The sequence below is a fragment of the Zalophus californianus genome, chromosome 10 (assembly GCF_009762305.2).
Source record: "Zalophus californianus isolate mZalCal1 chromosome 10, mZalCal1.pri.v2, whole genome shotgun sequence".
Lineage (NCBI taxonomy): Eukaryota > Metazoa > Chordata > Mammalia > Carnivora > Otariidae > Zalophus > Zalophus californianus.
In genome coordinates this window covers 31,559,263-31,586,819 of record NC_045604.1, presented here as the reverse complement: position 1 = coordinate 31,586,819, position 27,557 = coordinate 31,559,263, and the positions used below count along the sequence as shown (strand labels likewise).

At 36.6% G+C, this 27,557-nt stretch overlaps 1 protein-coding gene across 2 annotated transcripts; it reads right to left on the bottom strand.

The window, feature by feature from the left end:
- Nucleotides 1-2,628: 2,628 nt before the first annotated feature.
- Nucleotides 2,629-22,423, bottom strand: ATP6V1G3 (ATPase H+ transporting V1 subunit G3). Of its 2 annotated transcripts, XM_027613883.1 has the most exons (4): nucleotides 22,332-22,413; nucleotides 11,601-11,618; nucleotides 9,422-9,522; nucleotides 2,629-2,802 (listed from the first exon to the last, which is right to left on the bottom strand). In XM_027613883.1, exons 1-4 carry the CDS (start codon nucleotides 22,411-22,413, stop codon nucleotides 2,629-2,631), a joined length of 375 nt encoding a protein of 124 aa, XP_027469684.1. The 2 variants fall into 2 exon arrangements, with proteins under 2 accessions (XP_027469684.1, XP_027469683.1); XM_027613882.1 differs by lacking the exon at nucleotides 11,601-11,618 and having other exon boundaries at nucleotides 22,332-22,423.
- Between the last annotated feature and the right edge of the window lie 5,134 nt (nucleotides 22,424-27,557).

The window sequence follows — 27,557 nt, the reverse complement described above, 5'->3', positions numbered from 1 at the left end:
ACTGCTATAAACATTGGGGTGCACGTACCCCTTCGGATCCCTACATTTGTATCTTTGGGTTAAATACCCAGTCGTGCAATTGCTGGATCGTATGGTATCTCTACTTTCAACTTTTTGAGGAACCTCCATACTGTTTTCCAGAGTGGCTGCACCAGCTTGCATTCCCACCAACAGTGTAGGAGGGTTCCCCTTTCTCCACATCCCTGGCAACATCTGTTGTTTCCTGACTTGTTAATCTTAGCCATTCTGACTGGTGGGAGGTGATATCTCATTGAGGTTTTGATTTGGATTTCCCTGATGCAGAGTGATGTTGAGCATTTTTCATGTGTCTGTTGGCCACATGACCTCACTGATGTGAGGAATTCTTAATCTCAGGAAACAAACTGAGGGTTGCTGGAGTGGTGGGGGATGGGAGGGATGGGGTGGCTGGGTGATAGACATTGGGGAGGCTATGTGCTATGGTGAGTGCTGTGAATTGTGCAAGACTGTTGAATCACAGATCTGTACCTCTGAAACAAATACTACAATATATGTTAAAAAGAAAAAGAAGAAGAAGAAGATAGAAGGAGGGGAAGAATGAAGGGGGGGAATTGGAGGGGGAGACGAACCATGAGAGATCATGGACTCTGAAAAACAAACTGAGGGTTCTAGAGGGGAAGGGGGTGGGGGGATGGGTTAGCCTGGTGATGGGTATTAAGGAGGGCATGTATTGAATGGAGCACTGGGTGTTATATGCAAACAATGAATCAGGGAACACTACATCAAAAACTAATGATGTATGGTGATTAACATAACATAATAATAATAATAATAATAAAAAGGAAGGTTGATACCCTTCTGGTCATTAATTGGGGAATCAGTTGTCTTCCTGGCAAATAGAAAAATCCATCACAAGAAATTAAAAAAACTAACCTGTTTGGTTTTCCTTGCTCAAAAAGTTGGGAAAAACAAATGAAATTAAATTTTTCTTTGATTTGCCAAATGTCAATATAAAATTGAATATTTCTCAGATTTAAAACTATGTGGTAAAGTTTTAATTTTGTCTGGAGAGGGAAACCTAAATCTAATTTAGGGTAATCTAAAACAATGAACAATTAGAATAATTTCAGTTTATATTTGGAATTGAATATATGAATAGTTTGGTAATACTTAAAATTCACCAATTAAATTTTGTTTAGACTGGAATTAAAATTTGTTTGCATATACTATTGTAAAATCAGAGTACTCGGGATTCTTAATGATATAAATATAGAAACTTTTCAGGGAGATAGTATGGTAAGTAATGAAGGGTGGGGACATTGGAGTCATTGGCCAGACAGGAAGTCCCCTGTCACTGTTACACAAGCAACTCCAAGCAAGTTCCTTAATTTTTATTTCCCATTTTGTAAAACAGGGATGCTGTCAACACCCATCACAATGGGATCAGGATAATATATATGTTACCCAAAGTGCCTGGTACTTACCAAGAATTTAGCTATTGCTGTTTAGATGGCTGGGCTAACAGCATACTGTCTGTATCACTTTGGCAGGCTGATATAACCAAGTGCCACACAAACTGGATGGCTTATAAATAACAGAAAACTTATTTTTTCTTAGTTCTACAGGCTGGAAGTCTGAGATCAGGGTGCCAGAATGGTCAGGTTCTGGTGAGAACCCTCTTCCAGGTTTCAGACTGCCAACTTCTATCTTCACATGATAGAGAGTGAGTGAACTAGCTCTCTGGCCTCTTCTTGTAGGGGCACTAATTCCAATCATGAGAGCTCCACCCTCATGACTTAATTACCCACCAAAAGGCCCACCTCCAAATACCATGACCCTAGGGATTAGATTTCAACATATAAACTTTGGGGGGATACAAACATTCAATTCATAACATATAGCACATAACATCTCTTGGGACAATTTTTTATTTGTTTTTATACCTAAACATCTATGCGAGCACCTCATTTAATTATCATTTACTTTTTTCTTTTAAAGAATAATAGTTGAAAGAGAAGAATATCTGGTTGGTTGAAGTTAGGCAGAAAGGATGGTTATATAACCAACCCATTTTTCTTTCTCTATCCTCCTTATCATTTATCCATCTTTCTTTCTTTCTCTCATCGAATATCTCTCATTTCTCTATGTATGACATTCTTACTATTCTTCCAAGAACTGGTGGTAACATCTTACTGGTTTCCTCATTGATTAATGACAAATAAAATCTTTGACATCTGTTCATTTTATACCTGTATGAGATACAAATCTTCCTTTAAAAATGATCTTTTAACAACTACAACAAGGAAAAAATTTTCTAAATTGCTAAAAAAGAAGCATTTTTTTAAACCACATATTCACTAAAAAGTGGCCAGGTTCATATTTTTCTGCCAAGTGTCAAAAAATATGTTATTCCGCATGTTTGATTTACTTCACGTTAAATGACAAGTCATGCCGGTTACCAAGAAAGATATAACAACTTTTTGTTTGTTTGCTTTCAAATTCAGTGTTCTTGTGTGAATTATGTCACATTGAAATCTGTAGATGTCTAGTAAATTTAAGATTTACATTTCAAGTTTCTTAATATAAACTTGAAACCATAAGCAACCAGGTGGCATGCATATACCATTTATTGAACAGTAGGGAGCACATTTAGTTGGTGGCTCTGTAGTTTACATGGATTTCTGGCTTCACATCACAAACAATGTTCAAAAGTTGTTTCAACACACTTTCCACGTACTTGTTGTAACTTCCACTCAGTTCTTTTATCTTCCCTTGTGTTTGCTCTTCTATTTCTTCTGAGAGATTACTTTGAGAGCCCATTACCTAACAAAATAAAACAGACAGAATTCACCACACTATACATCATTTTAAAGTGTAATTGTTTTACTAGTTAAACTTGTTTTCGCTTATTTATTAATGATTGTTCTATGGTGTACATACACCTTACATATTATTTTTCCAGAACTTTCTCAGAGAATGGATACAATCGCCAATACTGTAAGTAAGATGGATAAACATTCCTAAAGAATGAAAAGTAGCCATGGTCAGTTACTTCTGCTTTGAGGCAGTACAAACTGAAGGCACATTCACAATCATTATACCATACTCAGAAGTTTTTTCATGTATTACATTCTTCATATATTTATAATAGTTTCAATTCAGTTTCTGTATCTTCCCCATGACTTACTTTTCTGAATTAAAAGTCTGGAAAATAAAGTTGAAAGACATCATTAAAACAGTTTTGTTGGTTTTTAAAGAGCAAATAACTGGTTTGCCAATTTTAAAAAATATATTATCTGAACTGACTGTTGTTTTTCAGGAAGATAAGCAACAACATGCCTAGTAAGATACTTTGACATGCATAGGTATCTCTTTTTGGGTAATAGATATAATTTTGAAAGTTTTAATATGAATTAAATTTCTTTCAACTTAAGATATACTTGTCCATTTAGTTACATTATATTTTTAGATGCAGTTTAATATATCTTTCTGGTTGCACTCTCTTAGGCAGGGTTTCCCAGTACTTCCTATTATCTCCAAGAGATTTGACCAAAATATAATTTCACCAGGGGAGTTGCCAATTTAAAGGGATTCTGCAGTGAAACCTTTGTAAAGTTATCCTTTGCTAAGCAAACAATTAGCTCCTAATTTATCTCCTTTGTAAACTCAGCCTTTCTTAAACAGTATTGTTAAGACTACACAGCTGGTTTTGTTTTTGTTTTTCTCTTCTGTGAGTGTGCATTTAGTTCAATCCAAGAGACTCCACTAATGATTGACTTCTACTTCAGGGTCTTTAGACTATTCTAAATTCTAGAATTCACATTATCTTTCTGGGTCCTAAACTTGAAATCAAATGTGATTGAGGCCATCAGGTTCAAGTTCTTTTTTGTTTATACTCCATGCAATAAGGGCTTCCCAGTTCAAAGAAAATCACTTAAGGAAATCTAGCTTCTAAGACATCAAATAACTTTTATAAAATAACATTTTGATAAGTGAGAATACAAGGAGCAGAGACATATGGATTGAATTTCCCTTGCTAGGAAGAAGTTTAAAAATGGAAGAGAACTACTTACCAAAATAATTTTACCAAAATCTATTTTTCCTCTAAATCTACTATCATAGGTGAGATTCTACCAAACTGAAAAAAAGTGTTAAATCCAATGTCTTTAGTGATGAAAAATTTGTAAAACAAACAATTTTAAAATTATTATCTATTTTTCTTTGGAGCAGTGTTAAAAATAGCAATTATTAGGTTAGATTGCTGCAACTATCCTGTAGGACCTTGGAAAAATTCATTTCAACTTTAGGTTCTTTATTTCAGCATTGTCCAATAGAAACGTAACATGACCCACAGAGCAAGCCGTATAAGTAATCTTTTAAAAAGATTTTATTTCGTTATTTGAGAGAGAGAAGCTCAAGCAGACTACCTGCTGAGCGGGGAGCCCACCGCGGGGCTCCATCTCACGACCCTGAGATCATGACCTAAACCGAAATCAAGTCAGTCACTTAACCAACTGAGCCACCCAGGTGCCCCAACAAGCCATATAAGTAATTTTAAATTTCATAGAGTCACATTAAAAAGGTAAAAAGAAAGAGGCAAAATTGATTTTAATAATATATTTTATTTAACCTAATGTATTCTTAATATTATTAACTTGATGTACAATCAGTATAAAAATTATTGCATTGCTGTTTTTCATACTAAGTTTTTGTAATCCGGTATATACTTTACACTTACAGAACATCTTAAGGGGGACTACACTACAGTTCTTTTTTAATTTAATTTAATTTTATTTAAATTCAATTAGTTAATATATAGTGTATTATTAGTTTCAGAGGTAGAGTTCAGTGATTCATCAGTCATATATAACACCCAGTGCTCATTACATCCTGTGCCCTCCTTAATGCCCATCACCCAATTACACCCTCCCTCCCCCGCTCATGGACTAGCTACATTTTGAGTGTTCCTTAGCTATATATGTGAAGTGGCCACCATTTTTGACTGTGCAGGTCTAATGCACAGATGGCAGCTACTACTATTAGTTGTATTCTTCATGTGCTTTTCTAAGACAATATGATGATTTTCTGAAAGGACTATAGTAGAGACTGTACGTAGCAAGGAGCTTAGCCCTGAGCAACTAATCAGCAAATATTGGTGATTATTATTATGAGTTTTTACTGATTGTGTTTTGTGCTTTTTAATTTTTTAATCCATTTTACACTTTCAGAAACATTGGAATACCCTTAAAAAGTAGCCCATAGTCCATGTCTCATCCTGAATAATTAAATATAATATTATTTTTGAATTTATTTGATGCACAGTAATTTGAATTTCTACAGTGTTTCTTAGACATTGTTATGCCAGTGACCAACCATATACTGTTTTACTATTTTTTTACTTTATTTTTTATTTTAATTCCAGCATACTTAACATACAGTGTTATATTGGTTTCAGGTGTACAATACAGTGATTCAACAATTCTATGACTCGACGCTCATTAAGAGAAGTGTACTCTTAACACCCTTCACCCACCCACCTCTTCTCTGGTACCATATACTATTTTAAATGGCCTTCCTCAGGAAGACTTCCATACCTTTATATATGCAGACAGTGTTGATTTAAGCCATACAAGAGAGTAAAGGAATGAACATAAGCTCCACAAAGGATCAATCATCTTGTCCACTGATGTATTATAAACGTCTCAAACACTGCCTGAAGCATAGCAGATGCTCAAAGCATATTTGCTGAACTGAATAGAATGATCAGAACTCTAGGCAATACAGAGAACTTGTTACCCACATTCTGTTGCTCTTGTTGGCAGAAGCCTACTATCTGAATGTTTGGGACACTATATACATTAGAAGTTAATAATTGTGTGACATAGGGTGGTATATTTCGTCAAAGGGTACCCTTTAAGGACCTCTTGTTAATTTTCAAAGCTTCAGTATTGAGATGGATGCATATAGATTTACAGCTAAATGACTGATGGTGTTGGTGAAATCTTTCAACATTCATTCGTTTCTTTATAAATTGTTCAAATGTTCCCATTGTTCAAATGTTCCTGTTTAAGAGAAAGCAGAGAGGGGGCACCTGGGTGGCTCAATTGGTTAAGCATCTTACTCTTGGTTTCGGCTTAGGTTATGATCTCATGAATTGTGGGATTGAGCCTATGCACTGGACTCCACTCAGAGGGGAGTCTGCTTGGAGATTCTCTCCCTCTTCCTTCTCCTTCCCCCACCCCCCCCACACTCTCTCTCTCCCAAATAAAATAAATAATTTTTTTTTTAAGAGAAAGCAGAGTTTCGGTTTCAGGCCCCACTATCGTAAGGAAAACACAGTTTTACATTCTCAATCTATGGTTGTTTCAGGAAAACAGATGTTTTCAGGAAGAAAGACTAAAGATACAAAAATCTTCAATATGACCCGGGCAACCATTTTCATGCCTTCTGTTTAGATCCATGGTCCGTCTAACTTCTACATGCATTAACAATAGATTTCATGTTTCTACTGTAGTTCAGATTTCCTTTTAGCAATGTAGTATCTTCTTTTGTAGAAGAAATTATATCTGGTAGCAATGACAAGCAAAGGATAAATAAATCTTTAATAAAACAATATTTGTTGGTAAACAACTCACATTGAGATACCTGCTTCTGTTGATACATCAGGGGAATTGAAACAACCCATACATTAACAAGAGCTGGGACGCCACTAGAAAAAGTAACATGGAGGTGTCTTCCCCACAGCAGGCAGAAAATTGGCTTCTTGGGTTTCCTCCCAGACCTCCTACTTGCCCTGGGTTAATGATGATGAGATTTAACTGGAATAGCAATGTGTCTGACATATGGAGGTCATGCCAAGGAAAGAATATCTTGTGCTAATGGTTTTACAATATGCCTGAAGTAGCAGAGGCCTAAACATGTTGACCTTTCTATGTGAGCTTTTGATCAACTAGCTGGAAAATTGGCTTAGAGCTCTAATTATGAGAGCAATGAGGAGTTTTAATTATTTTCCAAAGCAGAGAACAAATATCCTGAACCAGATTTACATCTTATGAGATCCTTCTGGAGAAACAACATTTCAAGAGATTTAACCCAACTACTTTCTAAAATTACAGTCAGTCATGTTACTACTTAAAAATAGAAATAAATACATCAGAAATATTCTGCCTGGAATAATAAATGTTGGCTGGTATTAAGGACGACTATTTTCTCAGGTCCCAATATGTCATGGATCATGACAGGACTCAATAGGAAAGATAAAGGCACAGAAGAAACGTTAGTTACCCATTCTCTCAGTGAATATTTATTGCATGCTTACTATGGAGCAGACACTATTCCATCGCTGGGGAAAGTAACAGAACAAAACATAGAGCCTGCCGTTTTGGTGTTATAGTTCAGAAGGACAGATAGACAAAAGTAAAAAAAGGTAAATATATAATGTATCTAGTAATGATACATGATATGACTATAGTGGGGAATTACTTTCTTTTTTTAATGAAAGACACAGTTTTAAATAAGGTGACCAGAAAGAAGAGCTAACAAATGAACAGAGATCAAAGAAAGATGAAAATGTCTATAAGAAGATGATTCCAGGGAGCAAATATAACATGTGCAAAGGTGCTGTTGGCAGTGGTGTGTTCAGTCTGTTTGAGGAAGAACCGGAAGGCAGATGTGGCTAGAATAGAACAAGTAGAGACAAAAGTAATAGAAAATGTTACAAATGACCACAGTAGATATTGTTTCACATTGCTGAACACTGTTCTATTTCCTTATGATTTCCTTTTCATTTATTTATTTATTTATTTATTTATTTATTTATTTATTTGAGAGAGAGAGAATGAGAGATAGAGAGCACAAGAGGGAAGAGGGTCAGAGGGAGAAGCAGACTCCCTGCTGAGCAGGGAGCCCGATGTGGGACTTGATCCCGGGACTCCAGGATCATGACCTGAGCCGAAGGCAGTCGCTTAACCAACTGAGCCACCCAGGCACCCTATGATTTCCTTTTCAATTGGCTGGCTTCTTTCAATAAATCTTTCATAGAATATAAAGAAATGCTTTCCCTTACACTAGCATTTAAAAAAATCTGCGTTTCACAGTAAAAAGTAAGTGCATGACATTTTTAGAACTGACAGGTTAGTGAGATAGCCAAGGGCCAATCATGGAGGGCTGTATATAGACTTTGGATTTTATGATGCCTTTGTTGAAATACTGATAAGAATTTATTTTAGCTGAGTGGTCCATTTTTATTCTAGGAAGGACTTTTTATGTTAAAAAAGAGCCCACTGGGGGTTCCTGGGTGGCTCAGTCAGTTAAGCGTCTGCCTTCGGCTCAGGTCATGATCCGGGGGTCCTGGGATAGAGCCCCACATGGGCTCCCTGCTCAGCGGGGAGTCTGCTTCTCCCTCTCTCTCTGCCCCTTCCCTAAGCTCATGCTCTGTGTGTGTGTGTGTGTGTGTGTGTGTGTCAAATAAACAAATAAAATCTGTTTAAAAAAAGAAAATTAAGAAAAAAGAAAAAAGAAAGAGCCCAGTGGAAAAGATTTCCTACCATGGGATTGAATTTACCTGATCCTCCACAAGTCCCACATCCACTCCCACTAAAAAAAAAGTTGTAAATAAGGGGATTTCCAAAGTGCTTGTAGTTCATCTTGCAGTGTCAGCCTTTATTTATGTTTCTATGGAGGAAAAACCATACCATATCATATAAACTTTAGTTTATAACACATGGAATTTAATAATTTTTTTTTAGTCCATGTTGCAACATAGAAGGGAGGATGCTGGTTCTGAAAATTTCATGTACTAATTTTTTTTTCTGTAAATTGTAGATATTTTGAAAATGCTAGTGGAGGAAAAACCCTTTTAAAAATATTTTCATGAAAGATTTGTTGAAGTCAGACAGTTGAAAAGGAAATTAAAAAAAAAAATACCAGAAGACTTTTCAGCAATATGCAACAGTATCTACTTTGGTCATTTGTAAATCTTGAATTCACCAAAGAAGACGTGGCTTAACAAATTCATTCTGTAATGGTGTGCAACAGTTCTTTATTGATTGTAGTAGTAAACGTTGATAGACAAAAAATATGTTTTCTGAAGTGTTTTTCTTAATAAAATGTGTCAGTCAATAATCTGTGGTAGGAATAATACTTCAACCAGGCCCTTCAATTTGAATATTTTTAAAATATGATTTTTAATGGGTACCACATATTAGATATTAACTATTGATTGACACTTCCTATAGCAAATCAAAAAGCCTTGAAAGTGAAAATGTAAAATCAGTAATTCTAGAATGTGTAAAATTTAGTTTGATGGTCAGGCTTAGCTGAACTGCATCTGCTCAATCCAGTGTATTTTTCTCCCTTGATATTCTGCATTATACCTTTTGAATATTAATATATTATAATCTATGCTGCATAAAAAAAACGCTGTGTTTACTTTCTTGCTTACCTTAGATTGTGTCAGTCTAAACTCCTTCTCTTTCTGCATTCTGTACTGGTCAATTTCTGCCATAGCTTCTTCTTTAGCTTGCTTCAATCGCTTTTCTTTTCCTGAATATTAACAGTGGCATAGAAGGAATGATTTTTTTTTTTTTAAATAGACATGGAATTTCAAACTTGATTTCTAAAAAAAAAAAAACAAATAGGTGAGGTCTACATTATTTTCTTGACAAATTTTCCTAAAGTGGCAAACTTCATTAAAAAACAATATTGAAAAATACCTTATTTTTTCAACTGGATTTTTCAGAACATGGAAATGACAACTTTTTTTCACACTTACGTGTTTAAATAAAATATCTGCCCATTTACTCACAGCAGTAACAGCCAGAGAACAGATTTTAGCTGTCACTTATTCGAAAAGACATTATTTGGTCAGATTTTCTGTCCTGATTTGCTGCCAGGAATCCTTCAGTCCACACCAACTGGATCCTATTTAACACTGGCAGATCTCCAAAAGCACTACAAACATGCAACTCAGACTCTATCAAACTGACTTACAATTTTTTAAAGCATTTTATTGGGATTTTTTTCTTAGCATTTGTTGACTCTAGAATGTCTGATTAAGCCCCACAGCACATCAAAGTAGGTATTTTTTTGTAGTAGCTTTCTCTGAGGGGGACTTGAAAGTGGCCATAAAACCAATTGTTTTTAATGGTTAGGAGATTTAGTTAAATAGCTTTCTTTTCTTTTATTAAGAGCAAAGGTGTAAGCCTTAAGCCAGCAGACAGCGATGTAGATGAAAGTTTCAGACAAATACAATGCTGTAGGGATCATTAACTAAGCACATGACTTTTTTTGACAACCAGAGTAAATTTGGGGGCTTACAGACTAATATTAATTGTTGCTATGCCCCCATCCCCCACCACCTTCAGGGGGTTAAGTCCTAATGCTTTGTGATCATTAAAACTTTGAAGAAACTCTGAACTGTATTAAAATTTTTTTATCTGAATCTATTGTTTTTTAATTTCAGTTAAATGCCTTCATTCTTTTGCTTATTTAACATTCTCTGATAATGTCTCAAGCCTTTGTTTATAATTTTTGTCAACTGTTATATTGTGTAGACTTTGAACAAAATGTGTTCTCGTTAAGTAGCATAAAGCAAAATCTTAACATAAACTTCTGTCATCCACATACATGTTTTTATTTTTAAATAGAATATAATATATTATATATTTATATATATAATATATAATAAATAAATAAAATATAATAATATATTATATATTATATATATAATATAATAATAATAAAAGCATATAACATATGCTTTTATTTTTATATATCTTTGTAGCATTTGAGTGTAAATAGTTTCTAAATTTCTCTCCCTGCTAGGCATGAGTTGCTTTGCTAGTTGCCTATATATATTCTATTTATTCTATAAATGTAGATTCACTGAGTTATAAATTGACATGTGTCCTTTTAATGCCTATTGTCTTTGAATAAGACTGAGTAAACCTCATTCAGAACAGATAGTTAGCTTTGTCTTTACTCCCTATAAAATCCAAGATCTGATGAAATTTAGTGCTCTTCTGATGCTTGAGGCTTAATGGAACATTAACAGCAATGCTTACCTTTTTCTTACTTAATGAATGCTCATTACCATTTTGTGTATACAGATGCCTTCATTCTCCACATTTCTGACCATTTTGTGGGAACCAAACACATACTATTCATAGAACAAATACACAATATGTTGGGAGGGGAAACTGTTCCTTGATTCCCAGCTCTTTCTTATCACTGCTTGTCATTAACATTAGGACAAAAATATATTTAAGGTGTATTAACATTTTCTTAGTAATAATGGGTTGTAAGATACATAATCACTTTATAAAATAAATTACATGAGACATCACTACTCGCCATGTTAATTACATAATATGTAAAAATATTGGTTTCAAAGTCACAACTCTGGGACATGAAAATAATAATAGTAATAATAATAATAATAATAATAATAAGGAAATCTCTGTGTGCCCTATCCCAGCGCAGAATCCAGTGCACCACTTAAAAGGGTGTCTATTAGCTCCACCACACAGTGACCGGCTCAGAGCGGGTCTGATTCCCCCGTCATGGCACCAGTCACCTGCTGGTTCTCATTCAGTTAAACAGGAGGGCCGTGGGGAAATGGCTGCTGGCACAGCCATTTTCTGGACAGACTCAGCAGCTGCTGCTGCGTGAGAGCCTGCCTAGGCTACACCTGATTTAATCCAGGGGAAGAAACTGGAGCCTAAAGCCTGCAGTTTCCCTCGAGGTGAAGCAAAATGCATGCATCAAATCATCTCCTATTAACCTCTAGCTTGCTTCTCTGTCTCTGTATGAAGATTTCCAAATTTTAATATTATACCTCTTTCTTCTTAAGCATTAAAAATATGGCTACTGTAACGGTGTTTAAGTTTATGTTCTTATTTCTCAATACTTTCTGTAGCAAACAGAGGGGTGACCATATGCGACAGCCCAGATTTTTTAAATATGACAATCAAATGTTCGGTCCCCAAATTCTTACAAGGTCGTATATGCTTATGAGACCAAATGTTCTAATGTTTGGTTTAAAAAATGTGGTTATCTTTTGCATCATGATTTTGAATCTTACTCAAGCAGGTGCTCCAGAATGGGGCAGGAAAGGACTGTTTTGATTTGTCCATCCATTATTCATTCAATGCATACTGAACACTTACTATTTATTCTGCTACAGAGGGTAGAGAAATGCGTATGATATGGCCCTTGCCTCCAGTTGGCATAAAGTCAGTGTAATTTGGAAATGTGTACGTGATATCCGGCTTCCAAGAGGAAACTATGAAATACATAAAATTGTGAAGAATACACATAATCAGTTATGAAAACAATGGAACATATGTTTTGGTTCTGTTTCTTCCATGGCAGTTAAAAACCACAAATTTATGGAAATTAGCATCATGCCTAAATTCTAGACAATCTGTGCTTGCCTTTCATCCCAATAGTCGTGTTATGTCTTATGTTATTAAGGTAAGTCAAAAATAAAACAACGGAACCCAGATATGTAGGGTGGCGGTCAGAGGAGGCTGCCAAGGGAGGTCAGGGAAGAACTTTGCTTTTTTTAAAGATTTATTTATTTGGCAGAGAGAGACACAGTGAGAGAGGGAACACAAGCAGGGGGAGTGGGAGAAGGAGAAGCAGGCTTCCCGCTGAGCAGGGTGCCCGATGCGGGGCTCGATCCCAGGACCCTGGGGTCATGACCTAAGCCGAAGGCAGACGCTTAACAACTGAGCCACCCAGGCGCCCCGAGGGAAGAACTTCTGAGGAGGGAATGATCGAGCAGAATGGACTTTTTAGGCAGGACAGCAATGGGGACAAATAGTCCATTTTGGAGATTAAAACAAGGCACAGTGACCCTTTCTAAGATACTTTTGGACATTCTTTGTAAACAGCTGCACCTTAATAATGCCATTCATTTTTAGACATGCGACTGACTTGTCATGCAAATATGTCTTCTATTCAACATGCCCTTATTGAGATATTTTACAGGAAATTTTGTGGGAAGGAAAGAGAGGGAAAGATGTTTGATTTCCAGGGGATTTGTGGGAAAAGAATGAAAAAATCAATTTGGGCAGGTTAAAACTGAACCCCATGTGAGAGTGGGGAGGGTGGTCAATGCTCAAGGATGGACTCTTCCTGGCTTTGTGGTTAGGAGATGCCGAGTGAATTGAGTATCCTAAATGCGAATGAGCCCTTGAGACACAGGGAGCCCTATTCTGTTGACTGGATTGTTAAATTGGTTCTGGAATCTTTTTGTGATTAGTGCACAGCTAACATGAGATATTAGAAGACTTGTAACCTTGAGCAAGTTAGTGTGTCTGAGCCTGAGTTTTCTCAATCACAAAACAGATTTAATAATCTACTGCAATGAATCACTATATGTATTAGGGAAAAATATAAATAAAATGAGTAACAAAGAACAGCTATTTGATTATTTTTAATCATTATTAGGAAAATAAGCCCAATTTCTGGAGACCTTTTATAGGAACAAAAACAATGAATACAATGTGAGTTTGAGGAACAGTCCTCAGGCTGTCACTAGAAAGGCCTCTGTAGGCTTCCCTAGGACATCCAAGTGGAGGTATTGAGGGCATCTGGACAGACAAGTTTGGATCCAGAAGCAAGCTTTGAAATGGAGACAAAGATCTGCACGTCGGTCATCTGTGTTTGTGTAGGTGCTTTGTCATAGCAATGGGATTTGGACTGAAACCAAGGGAGCGTGTACAGAATGAAGAGAAAAGAGAGCTAAGGTCTCAGTCTGGGGGATGCCAACATTCAAGAGATGAGAAAAGGAGGAGGACCCTCAGGAGAAGCCTGAGAGTTAGCGGTCAGAGAAGTAGGGGAAACTAAATGAACGTTCAAGAAGGATGCGGCCCACAGTGTCAAATGCTGCAGAGAATGGAAAAAAAGAGACATTTAAACAACCAATGTTATCGAATATCCTCTATGTGCCCCACGCTGTTTCTAGATCTATAAATACAGCAGTGAAAACCATAAACAGACAAACTTTCTCTTCTCATGGAGCTTGTTTCTGAACACAGTAAGGGGAGCTAGAAAACAAGTAGTGTATGATGTGATAGAGATGATAAGTACCAAGAAGAAGAAAGGAGGAGCCTAAGGGATAGAGAGACGGTGGGTGTTAATTTAGGTAAGTAGTGTATTTTGGATGAAGTGATATATGAGCAGAGACCTGAGGGAATAAGACAATGAGCCATGCAAATATCTAAAGGGGAAGGGCATTCCAAGCAGAGGCAACAGCAGATGTAAATACCCTGGGTACGTGACATGCTCAAGAAACAGCAAAAACGCTGTCATGACTGGAGCAGGCGAATGAGATAATTGAATGTTAGGAGATGATATCAGAGAGGTAGCACTGGGACCAGGTCACATAGAGCTCCTGGGGCATGATACAGTGTTTGTTTCTTGAGACGCTAAGTTCACAAAGAGTTTTTAGCAAAGGTGTGGCATAATACTATATATGATTTAAAAGGATTTCTTTGACTGGGTGTGGTGAGAACAGATTGTAGGGGCAAGGGAGACATAGGAAGACCAGTTTGCAATAGCCCAGATAAATGTTAATGATTGCTAGAAATAGCAAAGTAGCAGAAGAGTTGGTAGGAAGTTATATATACTTTGAAGGCAGAGTCAATGGATAAACATGAGAGACAGAGATAAGGCAATGGTGACTCTAACATTTAATTTTGGGAGTAGAGTCAAGAACGTAGTTTAACTGAGATGCCTATTAAAACATCTAGTTGCAATGGTGAGAAGGCTGATGTTTACGTGAATTTGGAGATTGAGGAAGAAATGAGGGCTGGAATTACCAAGTTTAGGAATCATCATTCATGCGGCTGGTGTTTAGAGCTGTGGGATTAGATGGGATCACATAGGAAGTATCTCCAGGTATAGAAGAAAACAGGTCCAAATCTGGAGTCCAACTTTAGAGACTGGAAAGATGACAGAAAGCCAACCATGAAAGTAGTGTCCCAAAGTCAAATAAAGGAAGAGTTTCAAAGATAAAAGAGGGATCCAGTTGTGACTGAGATATTTAATTAATAAAAGGTTTAGCAATGTTTGTGGTCTTGGCAAAGGGAGCTTTGGTAGAATTGTAGGGACAAAAGTCTGATTAAAGGGGGTATTATGCTAAGTGAAATCAGTCAGACTGAGAAAAACAAACACCATATGATTTCACTCATGAAGAATCTAAAAAACACAAATGAATAAATAAACAAAAAGTAGAATTAGACCTGCAAGTACAGAGAACAAAATGATGGTTGCCAGAGGGGAGGGGGGTGGGTGGATGAGTAGAATGGGTGAAGAGGAATGGGAGTTACAGGCTTCCAGGTATGGAATGAATACGTCATAAGCATAAAAGGCACAGCATAAAGAATATAGTCAGTGATACTGTCATAAGTTCTATGGTGACAGATGGCAGCTATGCTTGTGGTGAGCGCAGCGTAACGTATGGAGAAGTGGAATCACTATATTGTATGTTAACTACACTCAAATAAAAAAAATTAATGAAAAAAGTGGGTTCAGGAGAAAATGGAATAAAAAATGTAAACACAAGGAATACAGGCAACTTCTGTGAGAAGTTTTCACTTAACAACGGGAACAAAGAAGATAGGGCTCAAGACAGTCAAGTGGATTTGACAATTAGAAGATGTTGTGAGTTGACCTGTGTCCTTCAAAAGGATATGTTTAAATCCTTACCCCCGGGACTGTGAATGTGACCTTATTTGGCAGTAAAGTGTTCGCAGATGTAATCAGGTTAAGATGAGGCCACACTGATTTAAGATGGGGCCTACAGCTGGTGTCCTTATAGGAGAGGGAGATTTGGACACAGAGACATAGAGGCACGCGGAAGACGCATAAGGAAGAAGGTCTGTAATTATAGAGGCAAAGATTAGAATGATGCAGCTGCAAACCAAGGAATGCCAAGACTTGGTGGCAGTCACCAGAAGCTAGGACAGATTCCCCTTTCGTGCCTCCACAAGGGACCAACCCCGCCGGCACCTTGTGTTTGGACTTCTGGCCTCCAGAACTGTGAGATAACACACTTCTGTTGTTTTAAGCCATCCTGTATGTGGTAATTGTTACAGAAGCCCTAGGAAACCAATACAGAGGCTCAGTGAGAAACAGACAACAATATCAGTTGAGCATTGGAAACAAAGCCAGATACTGGAGTGTGGTTGGAAGAGTAGGTATTCAAATGAATGAGACACCTGACAAAAATATGCATGAACAGGACAGAAGTTACCTTGACTTGGTAGGAAAACAAAGAGCACTTTGGGAATGTTTGGAGATTTCTATATGTGACTAATAATCGTTTTGATTCTGTTATACCATACAGAAGAGAAACAACAGCAGCTTTTCTGGGCTTTTGGGGATTGTTAATATTATGAGAAAACCAACATGGTTCAAAGAATGTTATGATTTTCTCACCTGCTACAAACATTGGAAAAAGTAATGTCACCAGAAAAACAATGAAGCAACCTCTCTTTTGGTGCCTGTGATAGTTACAGAGCTTCTCTGCTGACCCTCAATCTCTCATTTCATATCTTCGCTTTCTTGGTGTTTCCTTTGCTATTCTTTGTACTTGTATTTTCCTTATTTCAAAAAATCATATGTAGTTTTGTATAGATCTTGATTGCATATAATCAAATGCTATTACTAGATGAAAATGTTCTGTGGCTATTATTTTAATATGACCCACTTGAAGAAATGAAAGTCCAGTATACTTACAAATACCCCATTAGTCTGTGGACTGTAAAGAAAGAAAAAATTTACAGGCCTACAAAACACACAAGACAGGGCCATGAAATTCGAATACAGCAACTTTTATTTTATTAGTTTATTAAAAGTCATGTCTTCATGAACCAAAGCATTCACATGCATAGAGAAGAATTTATTAAATTAAATCAAGGTGGTTGTTTAAATAATTTGGAATACCTGCATATTTGGAAACAAATAGGCAATTACCTGATTTAAAAAATATTGATGGCTGGCATCCTATAGGCCCACAAAAACGAATCTGCTTTACTGTATTAGCTGACATATTATCAAAGTAGATAGTTAAAATATTGTCTTAAGAATATATTTTGGGGGTGCCTGGGTGGCTCAGTTGTTACGCATCTGCCTTCAGCTCAGGTCATGATCCCAGGGTCCTGGTATCGAGCCCCGCATCGGGCTCCCTGCTCGGCGGAAAGCCTGCTTCTCCCTCTCCCACTCCCCCTGCTTGTGTTCCCTCTCTCGCTGTGTCTCTCTGTCAAATAAATAAATAAAATCTTTAAAAAAAGAATATATTTTGCACTTGTGTATAATTCAATGAGGTCCTCCTAGAAGACGGTGCCTAAGAGATCAATGGGACTCTGTTATTTTGCCGTATTTTTCAACAGAATTCTTTTTATTAAGTAGTGGAAGAATATCCATAGCTAACATTTATTGAGCACTTGCTATGTGCCAAGAGGTGTTTTAACTCCTTTATAGGTATCAACTCTGGGAATTATGACAACTCCGTGAGGTAGATACTGTTACCTCCATTTTGAGGCTGAGGAAATCACAGTGAGGTTAGAAGGTAACCTGGCCAATTCACCCCCTAGTAGGAGGCAAAAGCTGGATTTGTAACCAGGCATAGCAGCTCCAGGAATTGAGCAGTGACCATTTTCTATCTTGGTAGAAAATTCCGGGTATGTCCTTCACTTTTATTAAGATTATCTATTGCTTTTAGAACATTTTAAATATACCTGCTTGTTCAGTTTTTCTCATATTCAGATTTGAACATTTACATTGTTTATCACATCTTTTGATCTATATCCCGTCATGCAAGTTGTAATTTTGAGTTAAACACAAACACTGTTCTTGGCAGCTGCCAAAGTAGACAGATTGAGTGTTTATTTGTGAGAAAGGCTACGGTTCACCTTTGAAAATAATTCTTTATGGGATGTGGAGTCACGTGCATTTGAGCATTTCGAAAGAGCTGTAGAGTTTTTCAAGTTTGTAAGGGTGTAAATGGAATTAATACTGATCTCATTAAAAAGTCATAACTACAAGTAAAAATGCCTTATATTTCAGAGAAATATAAGTCTCTGCTCCTCCTGTTGATGATGGTATCTCGAATTTCTAATCTAATTCTGATGGGAGTTGTTCAGTTCCCCACCCCTGGAACTCTGGGACAGGTCTGATGTTCTGTAAAAATGTAACTTGTCTTGGACCAACACAATCACTTTTATGTTTGGATTAATGAACAGTTTTTAAGGCGAAAGTGTTAACTTCGAATCAGGTAATTTAAAATAGTGCCAACCTAATGTGATTCCATCTAAATTTAACCAAACAGCAAGGATATTTTGCACATAAAAAATTTTTTTATCTTAACTAATTAACACACTTGGGGATGCCTGGGTGGCTCAGTCCGTGAAGCATCTGCCTTTGGCTCAGGTCATGATCCCAGGTCCTGGCACGGAGCCCCGACTCGGACTCCCTGCTCATCAAGGAGTCTGCTTCTCTCTCTCTCTTCTCTCTCTCTCTCCCTCTGCCCCTCCTCCCTGCTGGTCTCTCTCTCTCTCTTTCTCTCAAATAAATAAACAAAACCTTAAAAAAAAAAACCTAACAAATAGAATTTAATCTGTAATCAGTGAACAGAGGCAGGTATCTGCACTTTACCAGCCATCTACTAGAAGCAGTCTAAGTCTCCCTCGTGACAGGAAAAACTGACCCAGAAGTGGAGGCAGTTGTAAAAAGAAATGAAACTGGTTTGTCCTGTTCTTTTATTCCATTCCTTTACTTTTATAACTTATAGTAATATTCAAGTATACATATTATGTGGGTTAAAAATAATTTTTTTGATTGTACTCTTAGGTAGTTTTCTGGTCCTTAAATCATCATGGCCATATGCATAACCCTGATATTTATGTCTATCGTATATATCTCATATTTCTATTAAAAAAGAAGAGTGACCAAAAAAAAAAAAGAAGACTGAAACTCAGAGATTCTAAATGACTTATACACAGAAACATAAGAAAAAGCCAATGCTTTTTCTACTATGTTGCCTCACATCCCAGCTTTTCGAGTCTATTCACAAGCTCCCCCCACCCCACCCCAGCCACAGTGTTCTCTCGTAGCTGGTGAGTGTCTTGAGAGTAGGGACCTATATATTTCATTTCCGCAGGCCTAACAGCCTTCAGGAGAATTCCTGATATATCAGGTCTATAAACCCTTATCTATATCCCTTAAGGCAAAACCTTTATACCCTATATTGTATTATGTAACAACTTCACTGAGATCTGAAGCAGCCCCTTTAATGGAATATATTAATATTTTTGCAGCATAATATATAAATATACCATCTTACTAAACTTGCATTTTTCTAAAATGATTAATATGTGAATTGCTGGTTTCTTTTTTCCCCCTCTATATCCTTCCCTCTCTCCCTTTCCCTCTCTTTCTTTTTCTTTCTCTTAGATATATATTCAGGACTCTTCTCTAGCAGAGACTCCATGAGCAAATTTCTGAGATGCTTTCAAATGAATGGATTTAAGAAAGAGAAAGTGATCGTAGACTTCCCACGATGGTGTTCACTATTGTGATTTATTGGCTCTTATCTGAAACTCTTCTGCCTTCATATGTCAGATTTTCACGTGAATCCCTTTAAGGGAAAAAAAGTGGAATATTTGGGTTTATAAAAATGATGGCTATCTATACCTCTCATGTCATTATTCCTTTCTCCTTTTGGGGCTCATTTATGCATTTATCTCACTAGAATGTTTTAAGGAAGAGTCTAGGTCTACTCATTAGTGTCTATACCAAAGTGGCTTGGGAAGAGTAGCACTCAATAAATACTTATTAAATTAAATAAATCAATAAATTATAAAACTAGCGAAATGAAAGAAGTTACAAATGCCAGGCAAAAAAAGTAGTATTTTATTTCGCTACAGAATGCTTAAGAAGTAAGTATGATGGGTACAATAATTGAAATTGTAACCACAAACTGTTAGCTGCTGATACCTCTGTAAGAAAACAGCTTCTGTCTAGTGAAAACTGTCCTCAAAGCCTGTGCTGTCTGAGGCAAAGAGGAGAGACTGACATTCTCTGTAAAATTGAGGGTAGAGGTTGGTTGTGGAAATTACATTTGGAAAAATATTTTCTGACATGTTTTTAAGGCCTGGGTGTTTACTATTACTGGTTGAATATTTGCTTGAATATTTATGACTGAAGACCAAGGGAGAAAGTACACAATTACTTTAAGTCACCGGCAAATAAAATGAACATTTTGCATAAAAATAAGATAATACACTTTTTCCAATATTGACTTCTGAGGAAAGATTGTCCAAGGACAGCATACTCATTAGTGGAAAGGAAAACAAGTTTATATATGTATGTGTGTATATATCTATATATATATATGATATTTTTATATATATATAGCTTATATATATTTTATATATATATATGATATTTAGGTATATCATATATATCTTATATTTCTATCAAAAAGAGAAGAGTGAAACTCAGAGATGCTAAATGACTTATACACAGAAACATAAATCTGAGTCTAGGTAGTTTTGAGTGGTCCTCTCCTCCAAACAACTTGCACGTTTCACAAAGCCTTTCTTCTCTATTGGCTTTGAGAAAAGACCCACAGTTGGTAAAAATCATCTGGATCATATGATAATACTGATTAATGTGCCCAATATTGTCATTTTGTTTCTTCCATGATAAGGAGGCAAAGGTCACATAATTAAAACATCTTAAAATAAGTTGATCTGTTCTGGAAGTTTTAAATGTGGCTAAAGAAATTTTAAAAAAAGATAAGGAAGTTTTCTACACTGCTTCAACCAGCAGGTCCCAGACTGCTTTGTTTTCTATCAAATTACTCTGCATTCATACCATTTTGAAGTCATTTGCATGGTTTGTTATAGAAAAAGAAATGGAGAAGTAGGTAAAGTTTGTCTTAATTTCTTCTCCTTCCTTTTCTCTTCTAGGTCTTTCCACATGGAGTCTTCCTTTTGCTGTTGCTGGTTCCTACATTGCGGACAGCTCAGGAAATCAACTTAGGAAAGAAAAATGATTTACCTGCGGTCAAAAACCCAGCAGATTGAGTACTGCCTCACTCCTGGCTTCCTCTCTTACATTATAATGTATTGTTCCCACATCTCATCCGATCCATTTCAACAAGCTTTTGTCACTACCTACTCTATTCCCATCACTATATTCATCCCAAGAGTCACATAAGCAACATTTTTAAGACATGGCCCTATCTTGCTGAACTTTGAATCAAATTGCAGGTGCAAGACATATAATTAGAAAGAAGGTAAACGGCACAAATTATTATAGATTAAGTAATGATGTGATAGGAAATGAGATAGTGGAGAAAACATAGGTCTTGGCCCAGAGAACCTGAATTTCAGTTGTTGATCTACAACATGTTAGTTTATTCATCATGAAAATTATATAAATTTTGTATAGTACAGTTATAATCCTTGCTTGGGGATCAGACTCCGTCCAAATCTTGTCTATACCCTTTACCCTCTGTAGGACCTTGGGCAAGCTGCATAATTTATCTAAACATCACCTTTTGTCTTTGCAGTAAGAGTTAAGAATTAAATGTGGTGCCTGCATGGTGTTTTCTATTTTTAAAATATGACCTTTGGCAAATAATGAACTTCAGTTTCTACATACATAAAATTGAAATAATAGTAACATTTCATTCATATCTTTGTGGTGAATATCAAAGGTAGTAGGAAGGGGGCTGACCCTTATTGAGAACATTCTGTGCTAATATACAGATGTATGACTAAATAAAAAGAAAGTTAGAAAGTGAGAATAAAGTGGAAATATTATTAAAATATTGGAAATTAAAAACCATTAAAAGAAGGATGAGAATGAGCTATTAAATGTTAATTATCACAATTTTACAGAAACAGAAACTGATGTGTATGGAAGGTAAGTAATTTGCTCAAGTTCTCTCGCTAGTAAGTAGATTCATTCTGGAAGTTGTCTATCTCTTAATCATTTCACAATATTGAGAAACTGAGGCATGGCAACATTATGGAAGTTGCAGAGACAAGACTCAAGGTCATGTCTCCCTGTAACTTCAGTGTCCATTATCATTTCATTTAGCACATAACCTCTCCAAAGGCTCTGAGTTAGAGGATTTCGTCCCCACTATGGCCGTAGGGACATATGACTGGGTAATTTCAGTGAATTGGCCAAATGTTTCTGAGGGAGTATGGTGGAGCCAGAGTTTTAGCCAGAGTCTGCCTGCCCCTAGAGGTCCATGCTCATTTCATGCATCCCCCTCATCCATTTTGTGACAAATCCCTCATAGGTCAGACAGAATGGAGACTTACTCTTCTTGGCTTCCTCTAGCTTGTCTTTGGCCCTTTTTTCTGCCTGAAGGAGCTGGTGGATCCCCTGAGACTGGCTGGTCATGGCAGCCTGCTTTGAGTTAGGTGGCTTCTGTGAAATCTGGAAAGTGGTGGATCTATTTATCCTTTTAGAAATCACCACATAACTCAGGTTGTTGTGTCAACGGTGAGCTCTAAACATGGGTGTTTGTTTCAAAATGGTCTGACTGGGCCAGATCGCTGGGCCCCAAGGAGAGCCCAAGGGTGGAATCCAGAAAAACAAGTTAAGTCAAAATGAGAAAGCTGAAAACTTGTCCTTTCAGCCAACTTCAGTCTTTGCTACGAAATAAGAGAAATAAATAAAAAATGAGTAAGATCACTTTTGGAAGATTAGCTTCCTTCTTCTTCCAGGAAATATTGACTTGTTTACTAAATTTTTCTTCCAAGTTGCAAGACCTTTCTTTTCCCTTGTCCATGCAGTTCTGGTTTTAGTGTTTTATTCTCTATTTGTTTCTAGAGATTCAATTATCTGCTTAGGGCAAATTTTATTAACCTTTCACTAGGAAGGAGACTTTCTGACTTTGTGCACAGAAGATAGGCTAGGAATCTATTCTTTTCTTTCTGTAGGCCTCAGGTGATAGGAATGAAAAGATTTCTTTGGGGCATTGTGTTGCTTTTTTAGTAATGCTATATGCTGGAGTTCCAGGGAGATCTTAGTGTGGTGACAAAATCAACATGAAGAGAAATTATAACTGCAAGTTTTGAGGTTAAATTAAAATAATCTAAACATGTATTTTATATTACTCAGAGCTTATACAGGGTGTTGTCCTAAGATAGTACAGTGAAATCCATCTTGCTTGATTTGATTCAATCCAGTAGTGATTAGGACAATGAGAATGTTGATCACAGTGCAGAATCATAAAATACCATTTTATATGTATCTAAAATTGTTATGTGAAATGAAAAGCTAATCTTGTGACTTGTGGTCAAGGCTTTTTTTTTTTTTCCTGAAATGGTTTGCAAATTGGGATTTCACATATTATTTCTTCCATTCACTACACAACAATTGCCTCACTATAAACACCAGGTTGAATTTCTTTCAATAGGATGCCTGGATTTCAAGATAATTGTAAAACAATCTGAGAGCTAATTCTATTAAGGTTTTAATATTAACTTTCCCCTAAGTTTAGAGTTATCCCATCATCCATGCCTGTAGCACAATGTTATGTGTATGTCATCTTTAGCAAATCTCTCTCGAAGGATCAGCTCTTTTTCACAGGAATACCTTTCTTTCTTTTCACATTCATATTTAATCAGTTTAGAAAATTTAATTTTTATTGCATAATTACAATAATTAGTGTAATTGGAATAAACAGATATGTGAACAAATATAGCTCTGGTAATAGGTACTTCAACGCGTAGGAGCAAAAGTGAAGGCAAACTGGAGTGTAGTTCATTAGTGTCAGATTAGGCTTGTTTTAGGCATCAGTTAGTATTAGAACAGAAAATATATATTATGTGAAATGCATAAAATGCTTAACATCACTTCCTGCCACTACCATCAGGTAATATACATCAATGATTCACATTGGAACTAACTATACTATTAGCAAATTCAAACACTTGGAACTCGGCAACATATTGATTAAATTTTAGTTGACAAAGTTCTCATACTCCTATCAGAATCCTGTATGTAATGTTGGATAGCAGTCATGACAGATTTTCAATAACCTAGATATTGAATGGAACAAAAGAATTACCCGTTGTTAGTTGCTACTAATACAGTTGCATTGTTAGTCCTTTTATTTATTTGTTTGTTTAATTAATTTTTAATTTTCGTTTAAATTCAATTAATTAACATATAGTGTATTATTAGTTTCAGAGGTAGAGGTTAGTGATTCATCAGTTGCATATAACACCCAGTGCTTATTACATCAAGTGTCCTTAATGCCCATCACCCAAATACCCCATCCCCCCCACACCTCTCCCCCAGCAACCCTCAGTTTGTTTCCTATAGTTAAGAGTCTCTTATGGTTTGTCTCCTTCTCTCATTTCATACTATTTAATTTTTCCCTCCCTTACCCTATGCTTTGTTTTGTTTCCTAAATTCCACATATAAGTGAAATCATATGATAATTGCCTTTCTCTGACTTATTTTGCTTAGCATAATACCCTCTAGTTCCATCCACAGTCGTTGCAAATGGTAAGATTTCATTTATTTTGATGGCTGAGTAATATTCCATTGTGTGTGTGTATATATATATGTATATATATATATATACTATATCTTCTTTACCCACTTATTTGTTGATGGACATCTGTGTTCTTTCCATAGTTTGGCTATTATAGATATTGCTGCTATAACATTGGGGTGCAAGTGCCCTTTTGGATCACTATGTTTGTATCCTTTGGGTAAATACCTAATAGTGCAATTGCTGGGTTGTAGGGTAGCTCTATTTTCAACTTTTTGAGGAACCTCCATATTGTTTTCCAGAATGGCTGCACCAATACAATGGCACTAAATTCATACATTTCAATAGTTACCCTGAATGTAAATGGGCTAAATGCCCCAATCAAAAGACACAGGCTATCAGATTGGATTAAAAAATAAGACCCATCAATATGCTGTCTGCAAGAGACTCATTTTAGACCCAAAGACACCCCCAGATGGAAAGTGAGGGGGTGGAAAACCATTTACCATGCTAATGGACACCAAAAGAAAGCTGGGGTGGCAATCCTTACATCAGACAAACTAGATTTTAAAACAAAGACTGTAATAAGAGATGAGGAAGGACACTATATCCTACTTAAAGGGTCTATCCAACAAGAAGATCTAACAATTGTAAATATCTATGTCCCGAACATAGGAGCAGCCAATTATATAAGGCAATTAATAACAAAAGCAAAGAAACACACTGACAACAGTACAATAATAGTGGGGGACTTTAACACCCCCCTGACTGAAATGGACAGATCATCTAAGCAAAAGATCAACAAGGAAATAAAGACTTTAAATGACACACTGGACCAAATGGACTTCACAGACATATTCAGAACATTCCATCCCAAAGCAACAGAATACACATTCTTCTCTAGTGCCCATGGAACATTCTCCAGAATGGATCACATCCTAGGTCACAAATCAGGTCTCAACCAGTACCAAAAGATTGGGATCATTCCCTGCATATTTTCAGACCACAATGCTTTGAAACTAGAACTCAATCACAAGAGGAAAATCGGAAAGAACTCAAATACATGGAGGCTAAAGAGCATCCTACTAAAGAATGAATGGGTCAACCAGGAAATTAAAGAAGAATTTAAAAAATTTAAGGAAACCAATGAAAATGAAAACACAACTGTCCAAAATCTTTGGGATGCAGCAAAGGCAGTCCTGAGAGGAAAGTATATAGCAATACAAGCCTTTCTCAAGAAACAAGAAAGGTCTCACACAACCTAACCCTACACCTAAAGGAGCTGGAGAAAGAACAGCAAATAAAGCCTAAACCCAGCAGGAGAAGAGAAATAATAAAGATCAGAGCAGAAATCAATGAACTAGAAACCAAAAGAACAGTAGAACAGATCAACGAAACTAGGAGCTGGTTCTTTGAAAGAATTAACAAGATTGATAAACCCCTGGCCAGACTGATCAAAAAGAAAAGAGAAATGACCCAAATCCACAAAATCATGAATGAAAGAGGAGAGATCACAACCAACACCAAAGAAATACAAACAATTATAAGAACATATGAGCAACTCTATGCCAGCAAATTAGATAACCTGGAAGGAATGGGGGCATTCTTAGAGATGTATCAACTACCAAAATTGAACCAGGAAGAAATAGTAACCTGAACAGACCTATAACCACTAAGGAAATTGAAGCAGTCATCAAAAATCTCCCAACAAACAAAAGCCCAGGGCCAGATGGCTTCCCACGGGAATTCTATCAGACATTTAAAGAAGAATTAATACCTATTGTCCTGAAACTGTTCCAAAAAATAGAAATGGAAGGAAAACTTCCAAATTCATTTTATGAGGCCATCATTACCTTGATCCCAAAACCAGACAAAGACCCCATCAAAAAGGAGAATTACAGACCAATATCCTTGATGAACATGGATGCAAAAATTCTCACCAAAATACTAGCCAATAGGATCCAATAGTACATTAAAAGGATTATTCACCACAACCAAGTGGGATTTATCCCTGGGCTGCAAGGCTGGTTCAACATCTGCAAATCAATCAATGTGATACAATACATTAACAAAAGAAAGAACAAGAATCATATGATCCTCTCAGTAGATGCAGAAAAAGCATTTGACAAAGTACAGCATCCTTTCTTGATCAAAACTCTTCAGAGTATAGGGAGAGAGGGTACATACCTCAATATCATATAAGCCATCTATGAAAAACCTACATCGAATATCATTCTCAATGGGGAAAAGCTGAGAGCTTTTCCCCTAAGGTCAGGAACGCGGCAGGGATGTCCACTATCACCACTGCTATTCAACATAGTTTAGAAGTCCTAGCCACAGCCATCAGACAACAATATAAATCAAAGGCATCCAAATCAGCAAAGAGGAAGTCAAACTCTCACTCTTTGCAGATGATATGATACTGTATGTGGAAAACCCAAAAGACTCCACCCCAAAACTGCTAGAACTCATACAGGAATTCAGTCAAGTAGCAGGCTATAAAATCACTGCACAGAAATCAGTGGCATTCCTATACACCAACAACAAGACAGAAGAGAGACAAATCAAGGAATCGATCCCATTTACAATTGCACCCAAAACCATAAGATACCTAGGAATAAATTTAACCAAAGAGGCAAAGGATCTGTACTCAGAAAACTATAAAACACTCAGGAAAGAAATTGAAGAAGACACAAAGAAATGGAAAAACGTTCCATGCTCCTGGATTGGGAGAACCAACATTGTGAAGATGTCAATGCTACCTAGAGCAATCTACACATCCAATGCAATCCCCATCAAAATACCATCCACTTTTTTCAAAGAAATGGAACAAATAATCCTCAAATTTGTATGGAACCAGAAGAGACCCCGAATAGCCAGAGGAATGTTGAAAAAGAAAAGCAAAGCTGGTGGCATCACAATTCCGGACTTCCAGCTCTATTACAAAGCTGTCATCATCAAGACAGTATGGTACTGGCACAAAAACAGACACAGAGATCAATGGAACAGAATCGAGAGCCCAGAAATGGACCCTCAA